This window comes from Melanerpes formicivorus, unplaced genomic scaffold (assembly GCF_026170545.1).
Source record: "Melanerpes formicivorus ecotype bairdi unplaced genomic scaffold, bMelFor1.0.p_v2 SCAF_30, whole genome shotgun sequence".
Lineage (NCBI taxonomy): Eukaryota > Metazoa > Chordata > Aves > Piciformes > Picidae > Melanerpes > Melanerpes formicivorus.
The window spans coordinates 9,948,330-9,960,916 of NW_027142382.1; the positions used below are offsets into that span (position 1 = coordinate 9,948,330).

General features: G+C 44.3%; 2 protein-coding genes across 8 annotated transcripts in view; one reads left to right on the plus strand and one right to left on the minus strand.

Annotated features, from left to right (window-relative positions):
• The window catches only part of ZNF654 (zinc finger protein 654), a 39,090-nt gene extending 35,470 nt beyond the window's left edge, over positions 1-3,620 (minus strand). The window contains exon 1 of the mRNA XM_068155285.1: positions 3,448-3,620. Within this exon, the coding sequence (XP_068011386.1) occupies positions 3,448-3,579 (132 nt within the window). The 5' untranslated portion in view covers positions 3,580-3,620. The remainder of the gene's footprint in view (positions 1-3,447) is intronic.
• A 55-nt stretch (positions 3,621-3,675) lies between these two features.
• Positions 3,676-11,922, plus strand: CGGBP1 (CGG triplet repeat binding protein 1). Of its 7 annotated transcripts, none has more exons than XR_010989428.1 (4): positions 3,676-4,281; positions 4,783-4,992; positions 5,530-5,595; positions 6,176-9,271. XR_010989428.1 is itself a non-coding variant. In XM_068155286.1 (4 exons), the coding sequence occupies exon 4, from the start codon at positions 9,323-9,325 to the stop codon at positions 9,824-9,826; it is 504 nt and encodes a 167-aa protein (XP_068011387.1). In that variant the 5' UTR covers positions 3,771-4,281; positions 4,783-4,992; positions 5,530-5,595; positions 9,301-9,322; the 3' UTR covers positions 9,827-11,922. The 7 variants fall into 7 exon arrangements, 6 of the variants coding, with proteins under 6 accessions (XP_068011387.1, XP_068011389.1, XP_068011388.1 ...); XM_068155286.1 differs by lacking the exon at positions 6,176-9,271 and adding an exon at positions 9,301-11,922 and having other exon boundaries at positions 3,771-4,281; XM_068155288.1 differs by lacking the exon at positions 6,176-9,271 and adding an exon at positions 9,301-11,922 and having other exon boundaries at positions 3,771-4,281; positions 4,783-4,983.
• Positions 11,923-12,587: the final 665 nt, after the last annotated feature.

A 12,587-nucleotide genomic window follows, 5' to 3' on the forward strand; every position in this document is an offset into this window, starting at 1 on the left:
CAAGCTCGATGATGAAACTATACTACTTTAAGTGCAACAAAGTAAGCTATATCCCTTTGATAGCTCACTGTAAAGATGTTTTCCAACCAAGTACATCTGAAAATTCATCCTTCTAATTATAAAAGTACCTCCTCCATACCAAAAAGTAACCACCTACTCTATTTTCTCTGCTCTTCATTGGCTGCATTTCATTCACACAGGAACTTTTCTATGGCTCTGGTCCCCGGGAAATCTCATTAATGAATTTCAAACTCTACAAGCTGAAACTTTTTCCCAGCGTTCAGTGAGGAGCTTTTTGCTAGCTAGCACCTCTCAAATTTCTTTAAACCTACAAACCAGTTACAGACACTTTCTTCTTTTGCTTGCTGAAGTTGGAAACAGTAGACTAGCTTGTCACCAAGGTCTAAGTGGTTTTACTATGCAGCAAACTTCACAAAGAAATACCAGATCAACAGTTCTAGAAAGTTACATAGAAACAGCTGGTGAAATGCATAAGCTGGGCACATATCTTCCAACTGTCTCTTTTCACTCCTAACCACACAATTTTTTTGTTTTGTTTTCCCAGTGCTGTCAATCTCATAATCTATGATTTCATTTTACTCCACTTTGCCTTGGGAGATCCAGGCTGTAATGACTCTGTATGACCATGCATACCTTCAATATGAAAACAGACCCCCAGAAACTACACGTGGGTTTAGACTTCACCTTGTATCATTAAAACGGTGACTACATGTATATAAGGAAAACACAGTGATAATCCAGTCACCTTTTGCAAATGTTACTGGAAAATGAAGTTCTGTTTGGTACTTAATCTGTCCGTTTACAGTAATATTTTACTTTTCAAACATACGTCAAGAATGAAAGACATGTGCATGCCAAGGTCTAAGCCACTCCCTTACTCAAGATCATTGCAGAGGTCCTTGCTTCTGTTTACAGAAAATGGCTCTCAGACTGAAAAGGCTTGCTTAGTTTTTCTGTGGCTGTTCCCGACAGCGTGGATGTGCGCATACTTCACACAGCAGCACAACTATAAGCAATCTAAAGAATATTATTTTCAGCTGACAACAAGCTTCTTCACTATGGTTTAAGCACAGCCACGTATCTTAATGGATAGTAATTCTGAAAATAAAAATGCTTTGTTTAGGTAGTTCAGACTTATGGTTTTATTGGTAAGTATTTCTACAACTGCTGCTCAACAGCAGCAGGAACACAGGAGGCAAAATAGAACATTTAGAAGTACCATATAACCGCTAAGACAAGGTAAAATGTGTTATCAGTGACAAGTGGAGTAAGTTGGAAAGGTCTGATCTGCACAATAGCCAAATATGAACTTCAGTAGATCTGGATAGCAAAGCACAAACCTCTGACAAAAACTAGAGCTAAAGGGAAAACATATTAAAAACCAAATAGATATATATATGGACAAACAAATAAAAAAAGGCAGCTGAATCGAGGGAAGTGATGCATCATTTACAGGAGAAGTTTCATTTTACCATAAGAGGTGACCTAAACTTCAGGATACTTTCTGAAGAAGGATAAAGATACTTCACCACTTATTAAACAGACTGAGGGCCTTTAAGCCCTCTACATGCACACATACATACAGACCAATGTAATTGCACCACTGTCATTTTAATGAGGATAAAGGAGCTAATATGCAGTGCACACATCCATTAATACAGATATCACACAAGGTTTTGTACCAGTACACTGCAGCAATTAAGATCCTGTATTTATACAGTTAAATCAGTTTAAAAATGCCTAAACAAAAAAAGGAACATTGTATCTTGAGTGAGCACGAACGCTGATCACACTAGACCAAATTCAAACCAAAAAAAGTATCCCTAGAGACAAAGTGCTAATATATAACTCATATGTAGCCTTAAATAATCTGAGTTATTCACAAGTTCGAAAGAAATAGAGCCTTTTATATACTCAGGACACTGGATGCCCATGTGTAGAGTTGTCAAACTCAAAGAAAACCAAAGCAGGGGAGAGGGTTTTGCAATTTTTCTACACAAAAGAAATGACGAGGAAGTCAAGGTCAAGTTATTCAGATATTCTACCAGTAATAACTATGATACAACTATTTCACAGGCAAATTCCTTCCCAGGTCTTATCCTCTTCTGTTCCCTACTAATTCCTAGCTGGGAAACAGTATTGGCATTGATATATGAAGCTATCACTCTGCCCACACTTCCTCCTAATATAATAAATTCAACACAAGGTACGTATAGATAGAAAAACGTAAGACATACCTCTGTGCTCAGCAGAAGCAAACATCTTTCCAACCTTCCAACTTAATTAAATAGAGTTGTAAATTCTCACCAGTGTACTTTGCACTACACTTATTGGCTCACATTTTTTTTATACAGTTTAAAGAAACCACTAAGAAAGGAAAATATTAAGACTGATAAGCCCCAAAAGCAGCCTGTGTGCTTACTGAGCAGCATGTTACCCGAGATTTCAGAGATGTTTCATAGTTTTATTGAATATTAAAATGAGAACAAAGAAAGAATGAAGAAATGCAGGCATTTAAATGGAAGCAGACAAGAAATCGACAGCATGAGTTTATCTCATACAAAGTAACTTCTAGACTGTGTTTCGAAAATATCAAGTACTGCGGGCTGACATCTACCCAGCATAACCAATGTTTAATCAACACCTGATGATGAAAGCAACATGGAAAACAACCTGTTGTTGCCTGTTACTCTGCAAGACATGCATAAAGAGGTTACAAAAAGCACAAGAATTCTAGGTCCGCATAAAGAAATACTGCTTTTCAAGTAATAATACGTACAGGTGTATAAAAACATGCAAATAATAATAAATACATATGTATATACACAGACACACCCCGGTCTAACTTAACCACCATTACGGGAACCGTTTCCGAGGCCCTCCTTCCGCCACCTGCCCAACTCCCCAGCTCAGGTGAGCGCAGAGGGAATTGTTTTGTCCGCACCACCACCAAACCGGCCACGGAAAACACCAAAGACTCTCAACAGCGGCGGGGCCTCGCCACTCTCAGACGCTCCCACCCCGCCGAGCTGGGAACTGCCTTCCCTCTCCTCCCCTCCCCCATGCCAGTCCCAGACAGCCCTGCGCCTGCCTCAGCCTCCACCCTCCCCCCGGGCCGGGAGAACTTAGAGCCAGTACCCCGGCCGCTCCGCGTGGACGGACAGGCGTCTTCTTCGCTCCCTTTCTCCGCTTCAAGGCCCGGGAGCCGGCCGGGCCGGGTCAGGCCCTCTGCCCCGCTAATCCCCTAGCCCTGCCTCTACACTCACCCTAGGCCACCAGGAAGCAGCCACAGCACCATGCTGTCCCCGCAACCCCAAGATAACAAGGAGGCCCTCAACCCCCGCTGCACCCCATCTTCGCCTCAGTGGGGGAGGGGCAAGGAGTGGGCCAGTGGAGGGGCGGGGGGGGACGCGGGGCGGCACTCACCTGGCAGAAGCGGCGGCAGTAATACTGGCTGTTGAGAAGGGCCGGCAGACCGCCGGGAAGTCCTGGCGTTACTAGCGCCTCCAGCTCTTCACTCAGCCGCTCTGACTCCTGATCACTCTCGTCTTCCGCCATGCTGCTCCAGCCGCCTTGCGCGTACCGAATACCCCCGCACCCCCACCCCGCCACAACGGAAGGGACGCCTCACTCCGCGCCACCTCATGTCCGGCCACACCCACCCGCAGCGATTCTATTGGGCCAGCAACCGTGCCGATCAACGGCCGACGACAAGAGGACTCGCTGATAACCTCTGACCTCTGTCTCTTCCCTTCCAGCCGGCTCCGCCGAAACGTCCTTCGATTGGAGAAAAAGACTTTTCGTTACTTTACCTACCTCTACCATTGGTTTCTCATCCTGCCTATTACACCTCCCTCCGCTGCTTCCTGCCGTCTCCGATTGGCCAAAGCCCCGTTCCGCTGGAAGTCGCTGTCGCCCTCGCTTACCCTGACGGGTCTGAATGCCTCGCCATCGCAACGCTGATACCCGCCCCCCATTTCTAATTGGGCAAAACTGCCGTCCATCTCTGCACGCTGGGCCAAGGGAAACCAATCGCTGAGGGATTCCTCCCGTTTGGCTGCTTTGCGGCGGCGGGTATGAGGTGGGCGCGCGCGCGGCGGTTGCTAGGCGGGTTCCTAGTCCCGCCTACCGCGGACTCCAGGTCCGTCTGGCTGCGGCGCGGCAGCCGTCAGTGGAAGAGCGAGTCCGACCCACGGCGCAAAGACCCCCGGAGGAGCGGCGGCAGCCCCGCGGTGGCGGAAAACTGCGCGGCTGGAGCGGGTAATGGGGACCGGCAGGGGGCGGGCGGGGGTCGATGGACGGTACTGCCTCGGCGGGGCCCGCCCGCGGCCGCGCTCTTTCGAAGCCCCGGCTGTGGAGTGTCCGGGGCTGGTCGTCGAGGGCAGGAGGCTGTGGGGCCGGCAGCGCCTTCTGGCTTTGCCATGAAAGCAATCGCCGTGCCGGGCGGGGGAGGGAGGGGGCTGGGACCGGGGCACCCGTCTCCTGCCGCTTCGAAACTGGAGGGGGGATGGAGGGCTGAGGTACCTGCTGCACCGTCTGGGACTGGGCCGGGCCCTGAGCCCTATGGGGAGGGGGAGGAGAGAGACAGCCGATGGAGCGCGGCCCCTGCCCCTTCTCATAAGCCCTTACGAATTAAATGCCGCTATCAATCCAGTGACCAAACGCCAAGGAATAAGCGCCCCGAGTTCTGGATGCTGGTTAGGGTGAGGGGACCCTGTTTGGCCGTTGGAAAGCCAGAGTTGTTTTCTCCTTCATGTGAAGGACTTCGCGGGGTCACCAAGAGGTACCGTGTGCACGTCGTGGTTCTGTCTCCGGTGACTGTTCAGCCAAGGCGTGCTCATCTGCCTTCCCCAGGACTCCCACCACTTTGGAAAAGCTTGCCTCATTGGAAGGTGTAACTGGTGCCTGTCCTGGATGCGCTGTCCTCAAGCACACCTTCCCCTGCATTTGGGAACCCAGAAGGTAGTTCAGGTATTAGAAAGTATCAAAGAATCCATGTTAGAACTTGAGGAGAAAAAAAGAGAAACAACCAACAAAAAACCACCAAAAATCCAGTTTCAGCAGTTGTACTTTTCACAGAATTCCTGTGGATTTTGATACAGCTTAAGTGCAACAACTACTTTGGTGAGGGATTTGTTTTGATGTTTCAGAAGCCTAAATAACAAGTTTATGTTAAGACTTGTTTTCTGTTTGATTTCAGGAAACAGTTACTTAGGAAACTCATGGTGATAAATTGCATAAAACAAAAACCAGCATGCTGAAAGTTCCTTTGATTCCAAAAAAAGGTGGTTTATCCTAGTCTAGTGTTCAGCCATATGGGTCGAGACTTACAATTCTAGAAAGTAGCAGAGAGTACAAAATTTTAACTAGGAAAGTAGCTAATAGCAAAGTCATTGTTACCTTTCCCCCCCCCAAAAAAAAAAGAAAAGATTGTAATTTCTTAGTGTAGCAATGGTTTAAGAACCAAGACTGTTTTGAAAACTGAATTCTCTGTTCCTTTACTTCCAGAGCAAGCGAAAGGCATTCTGGACAGCAGGAACTCCATTCCTTAGAGCTGGACAAGCTCAACTTATGGTTAGTTTGGAAGTTCTGGTCTTTCAAAGGCAGATCTTTTAAAACATTCCAACAGCAAGGTCTTTGTGTAACACAGGAGGTGTAGAGAATAATACATGTAAAGGTATTCACATCTCAGTCTGTCTTGTAAGCAGAGTCAGTACAAAATTCTTCAAAGTCATTCCTACCCATCAGTAAATGCCCAGGCACCCCATTACATTTCCTCAAAATACTTTCCAAATTTGTTTTGTTAAGGAAGTAGGACTTTAATGTAGTTTGCTCATTTTGCTCAGAAAACCTCAAACCTAAACAGAGCTGGTTCTTGACTTCAACTTTGAAAAGGACTTAAATTATCTTGGCTGAGATTTACACCAGCTCAATTTCTCAACCACCAAAAAACCCCCCAAAACAGATCCTGTTTCATTTTAGTACATAGTTTATTGCCAGTTCTGGTAACATAGTGTAATTTAGAGTGATATTAGTGTCCTGGTTCCAACAGTCTGCTCTCACAAACCGAGACTGGGAGGAAAAGTAACACCAAAATATCTGGGCTGAGATAAGGAACTGATACAACATGCAATTACCTTAACCTGTTTTGCAGAGAAGCACAGTACAAGCAGAATCAGCAGCAGAAGCCAGTGATGATGTGACTCCCTCACCCCCCACAAACCCACAGCCAGCCTAGCGGAAAAGACCCAACACCCCAAAATCGGAAATAGGAAGCCTGTCATCTAACAATGTGAACTTCAAGCCCCAAGATGCTTTCCTCACTTTACTCACACTTTCATTTTAAAGCTGTCATAACATTAGCATGGTATCAAATACTCCATCAGTAGATTAAATTGGCTCAACCCATGACATTGTCCACCCCTTATACCATCTGTGTCATGCTCAGTAGCAATTATCATCATACACCATATACACCATTCACTTTCTCACTTGAAATGAGATTTCCTTGTGGTACACAACAGACTGTAGATGCTCTGGAGCTCCGCCCTGTTCCAGTACAGTCTGGATCAATCTGTGATCAGTCCCAATGGTGGGGCTGTGTTTCCACCCCTGGGGCAGTCAATTCTAGCCACCTGTCCAAGTGAAAGCAAACTGTAGCCTGCATTCCAGTGCTCAGCTGCCAGCACACTCAGCTGTTGGGATCCCCTTCTCACACCAGAAATATAGATGGGTTCCACCCCTTGTAGTTTGTTTGCATCGGAATACACTGTGCACCTGTATCTACTAAAGCTTTATACTTTCCTGGGTTAAACTTGTCAAGGCATCTGATCCACACAGTCCAGTAGACCAAATCATCTCTCTACTCCACCTGGTTGCAGGCAGGGCTCTTCTAATTCTGACTGGAATCACTTGAGTCCTGTAAAGATTCTTTGGAAGTCCTTCCAGGAGAGACAGAAGCAGTGTCAGTAGTTCTGGGATTGGTGATTTTCCACTGGAAATTGGGGCAGCATTCTTCCAGGGAGAGTTTTGTAATTCACGGACTCATGCAGCTAGGACTGCTGTGGGTTTTCCGTTCCACTTCCCCATGGTCATGTAAGTACAATCATAGGGTACACTATGGTGTGTACCTCCCAGATTCTCAGACATGGAAGTGCCTGCTGTAATGGGACCATGCAGGTGGGAACTAGGATATGCTCTTTTCTGAGGTTTATGACCTTCTGGGACTGTTCCTTCATTGCTGAAACACAGTCCTGTACAGAGGAAGAGAAAATTGCCTTGTATTGCAGAAGCCTGTTAGCCATTCCATCCACTGTTGGGCCATCTTTCAAGGTCAGGGATAAAGATCAGATGACTACATCTGTTTCTTCCTCTTGTTTTCCTGATGACCCTCATTCATCCTCATCATTTGCAAGATAAACTCTTTTCCTTGTAGGTTTCTTTTTCCGTACAGAGGTGACTGATGCCAGCACAGGCTGGTCCTCTGGTGCAGCTGCCATGCCTGCTGTTGGGGTCTGAGTAGCCATGGTGCCTGCTGGTCTGCCCAGAAGTGCTTTGAACAGTGATGAGAGTGGTTCAATAAGTATGGGCCAGGCCCGAACACATCACAATGACTTCTGTCTCTCAGGAACTTCTGGACTGACGGCATATTTTTTCCAAATATTTTAACAGTTTGTCAGGATTTTGCACTTGTTCAGGGGTGAAATTTCAGGACATTGGAGGTGACTACCATCCTAGGCAGTTGCCCACACTCTCCTGCACACCCTGCCCCTCATAACTATCCAGCTGCAAGGCAGATCTCCAGGTGGTATTCTTGGGAAAAACCTTCATCAGTCTGCCCATCAGTTGGGTGACATTACATCCACACCAAGTGGAATAGCCATATCACAATATGCCAGTAACCAGCAGAGCAACACCATAGCATTAAGCCATTTCCATGAGATGATAAGCACCACCAGAAAGAGTACATCAAGCACAGGTGCATAAGAATGTGTTGTAAGGTAATGAGGGCCAAGACCCAGCGCATTTGTCCCAGCACATCAACTACAGCCACCCCCAGAAAGCAGATACATCACAGCAAATACTGTGGAAAAGTATACAAAATTCTCTTACTGAGCCTTAACTGAATCCTTTCACTGTCTTCCCTCACTCTCTGACCCCTTTGCTCCACATTGGGTACCCAAATAGACTGTCCCTGGTTTTAGCGGTCCATTCCCAGTTCCGCCCTCCCTCCACTCTCAACCCCTGGGTTGAGATAAGGAGTGTTTAGTGAACTGATACAACGTACAATTACTGCAACCTATTTTGCAGAAAAGCACAGCAAGAAGAGAAGCAGCAACAGGAGCCAGTGATAAAACCACTCCTCCACCCCCCAAACCCACGGCCAGTCCAGCAGAAAAGACCATCATCCCAAAACTAGAAACGAAGAAGCAACCAGAAGCAGGGGGACTCTAATTACAATCTGAACTATGAGCCCCATGATGCTTTGGTCCTGCCAGTACTTTAGTTTTAAAGCTGGCATGATGTTAGCAGGATATCAGATACGCAGCAGTAGGTTTACCTGGCTAAACCCATGACAAAGTGTCTGATAGTTATCAGTTACTTTTCTTATAAAAGTTGTCTTTGAAAATACAGGTTCCTATTTGTCTTGAAAATGTCTGTAATGTTCTGTTTCAGCAGTCTCTAGTTGCAATGACCAAATGATTGGCTTTTGAATCAAAGATTCAATCTACTAGTTGTGACTTGAGCTGGAGCAAAAGTGGGGCGTTCCCCCAGAAATGCAAACTAAGTTTAGGTTTGTTTATTCTATTTGGTTTGAGTTCTTTGGTGCTTTGTTTTTTTACTGGCTTTTGTGATTTCTTGCCTGATAGTTGGACAGCGGAGCTTTTGCTGTCAGAATAAATACACATTTTTCAGGAAGTAAACAGAAAAATATGGACTCCGCATAACTAATTAATGGTCAAATATGTTGAAAATACTAAGAACCTTTTACCCTAAAGAGTAAAGAATAAAAGTTGTGTTCAAGAAAAACCAAAAAGCCTTTACATTTTGCTTTCAGTGATGAACAGTTTGAGATTTGAGGGTTGAGCTTTGTAGGTGTAGAAACTAAAAAGTATTTTACTGTGATCCATGAGGAACTTCAGTTTCCTTTTCAAAAACAGTTTCATACGTGTAGGTGGTGGTTGTTGTTGTTGGATATTGAAAAGACTGCATCTGGAACTATTTGGTTGAAGTTACTAGCACCCTTTTGCAACTTAGCTTTTGTCTTTTAATTTTCAGGTAAAGTTCACTGAAGGCAACAATGGAACGATTTGGAGTGAAGTCTGCTCCATCACGTAACCGCTCGAAGACTGCTTTGTATGTAACTCCTCAGGATCGTGTAACTGAGTTTGGCAGTGAGCTGCATGAAGATGGAGGAAAACTTTTCTGTACTTCCTGCAATGTGGTTCTGAATCACGTTCGCAAGTCTGCAATCAATGACCACCTCAAGTCTAAAACACACACAAAGCGAAAGGCAGAGTTCGAAGAACAGAATGTCAGGAAGAAGCAAAGGACTCTGACTGCCTCCCTTCAATGCAACAGTACTGCCCAGACAGAGAAAAACAGCGTCATCCAGGACTTTGTGAAAATGTGCCTGGAAGCTAATATTCCACTTGAGAAGGCGGATCATCCGTCTGTGCGAGCCTTCCTGTCCCGCTACGTCAAGAACGGTGGCTCGATACCTAAGTCAGACCAGCTAAGGAAAGCATACCTGCCCGATGGGTATGACAATGAGAACCAACTCATCAATACTGAAGACGGTTGAGAAGAAAACTGTTATCATCATTGTGAAGCTTTATGTATTGATGGTGTGGTTTATTTTTATATTCATGCATATATACAGTGTTACATATTGGTTTTACAGCTATTTTGTATGACTGTAAAAGCGACAATCGATTTGTGAACTTTAGTGGTATGTCATGGACTGTTGTTAACCCTGCTGTAGACTTCAGAGCTACATTGACATAGAACTCATAATGAATGTAGGGAACATACCAGGCATACACCTTGTCTATGTTCAGTCAATCTGTAACTGATGCTAAGAAAAAGGCACTTCAGTGGAGGATTTCACTTCCTTAAATGGTGCATCTAAGTACACAAGGAAGACAATGCAATAGGGATTGTTAATCTAGTCAGTGGATAGCTTTGTCCATTATCCTGTCAATGAGTGACCAAGAAGAAGTGCTGCACATTTGAAATGCAAGAATGGTTAGTTAAAATACAACTGCTCTGTTGGGAGAGGATTATTACAAATTCCTATTCAAGTTTGGTTTACATCCTATAACGGGAAACCTTTTTTTTCTGTAATACTCTTTTATCCTGTTTGGTACAACTGTGGACGTATTCATTTATAACTTCAATAGCCAATACTGACCTCTGAACTCCACTGTTCTCAGGAAGGTAGGAGTTCTGCAGGTTTGTCATGCATGCTTTAAAGGAAAAAAAAAGTTTCAGTGTCTGAGTTTAAAATGTCCCCTTTGGTTTCAGTGCCAGTCTTTGGAAGTTGAGTAGACAAACCAGTTACTTGAGTGTGACTCGCAGTACGGCTACTGGCAAGCGGAACTTATACTGGACCGCGGTCTTTGCCCTGCCTTTTTCTTACAAGCAGGGCAAAGGATGCTAAATCTAAATCAGAGTGAGGAAGGCACTGAATTACAAAGTTGAAAAAGATTTTATATGGTGCACAGAAGAGCCTTCTCCATCTTGTCCTGAAAGTCCTCTACATCTCTGGCCTTGTCCTAAGCCTTTTACACAAAGGACGTAAAGTGATCAAAATAGTAATCAAAAAGCTGGTCAATGCCTGTAAGTGCATGTATATTTTGAAGCTATGCTGCATTTCTTTCTCTGTGCCAATGCTCTCCCAAATGTAGTGAACTATTACTGAGCTATGCCAAATGGCTCACTTGATGTAAGTGCTCTATAAAGATTTTTAATGGAACGAGGGAGCATTTTACAAAGTATTGGAACATGACCAGCCCTTAGGTGCTCTAGAATTTCTTGATATGCCCTGGATTCAGGCAGGTGCCAAGCATCTTCTAGCAGCATAGAAATCCTTCACTCAGTGGGTACAATAGTGTAAGCATGCTTTAACTACTTCTAGTGGAGCCAGTTCAGTTCAGCTTCCTTTCACAGGCAGAGTTTGACAGTATCTCTTTCTCAGTATTTCTTTTTATCCAGATATTTACAGTAATACTACATAATTGTTAACAAGAGACAAAAGTAACCTGCCAGTTTTGTTCCTGTAGCTGTTTCCCTAGCTATTGCTGGATTGAGAGAGTCAGATATTTAGCAACAGCTGATTGTTGTGCAATTAGCTTCTCCAGAAACGCACTTCTGTTTCATTACAACCGTGTCTTGTAGCCACCTGCTTTGAGGCCTATTTGAATAAACAGACAAAACTAAATAGCAGGTAGCTGCTTGTCCTTGTGTACCAGTACACAGGTACTCAGTGCACTGCTGCACCTTTAGTCCCTGTTGAAGCTTGCAGAGCTCCAGTCACAGCAATCCTGCCAATTACATTGGTTGCTGGCTTAGAACTTCAGACAGAACAGCAGCAATATTTTTGTTCTCTAATCGTGCATACCAAAACTTGCCTTCCAAGATCTCACTTGCTATTGCACAAGATTGGCAGTAGCTTCAGATCACCAACTGCCTTGGACTAGATGTAAAAATCTCCTTGAGACAAGTGAAAGGTGTCTTTGTCCTGACATATACTCCAAAGTGTTCTGTTACAGATGCTGCTTCATTACAGTGGAACAACATCCTGGCTTTTGTTTTTCAATTTTCTAACCTTTTGTATGCTATCTGAGAAACCAACAGAGTATGGAGAAAACAGACTCCCATTAAACCAAAGCATCTAGAGCAGATGTTATCATGAAGAGGTTTGAATTTGGGATAATTAGTTCAGTTCTTGCTAACAGGCTCCACCCTGTAACCATTTTAGATAGGATTCAATGCTGTATGTTTATCTCTTGAGTGGCCAACTGACAGACATTTTGGAAAGCTTAATGGAAACATTAAACAGGCTTTTGAAAACTGAAACAAATTCAATCTACTTTCACGTAGATGGTTTCCCACAAAAACAAGTTAGCAACTTCAGCAACTTCTATTGCAAAAAGAAACCCAGAAATCTGCAATAAAACAAAGCAATATTGGAACCCTTTGTTTAACCAAAGCTTACTCTGCTTCTAGAGCAGTCTGTGTACAAAGCCTCAATTTACAGAATTAATACAATTGTGTGATATTTTCAGTAGTTATTCTAGTACCAGTTGAATGTTTTAAGCAGAGATGGTGCAGAGGCTATGAGCATGGTGAGGAATCTTAGCGTTGCCATGAGCTACTAGCAGATATTTGGAAGCAAAATTTGATTGTCAGGATTTTCAATAGAACTGACTTAATTAGAATGTGCAAATTCTAGGTGACTGCAATCCTAGTAATAGGATAAAAAAAAGATTGTTGTGGTCCTCTCAAGCCTTCTGAGGTTTCTCAAGATGATTTTGGGTTCCCCCAGAAGCTCCTGAACCCCT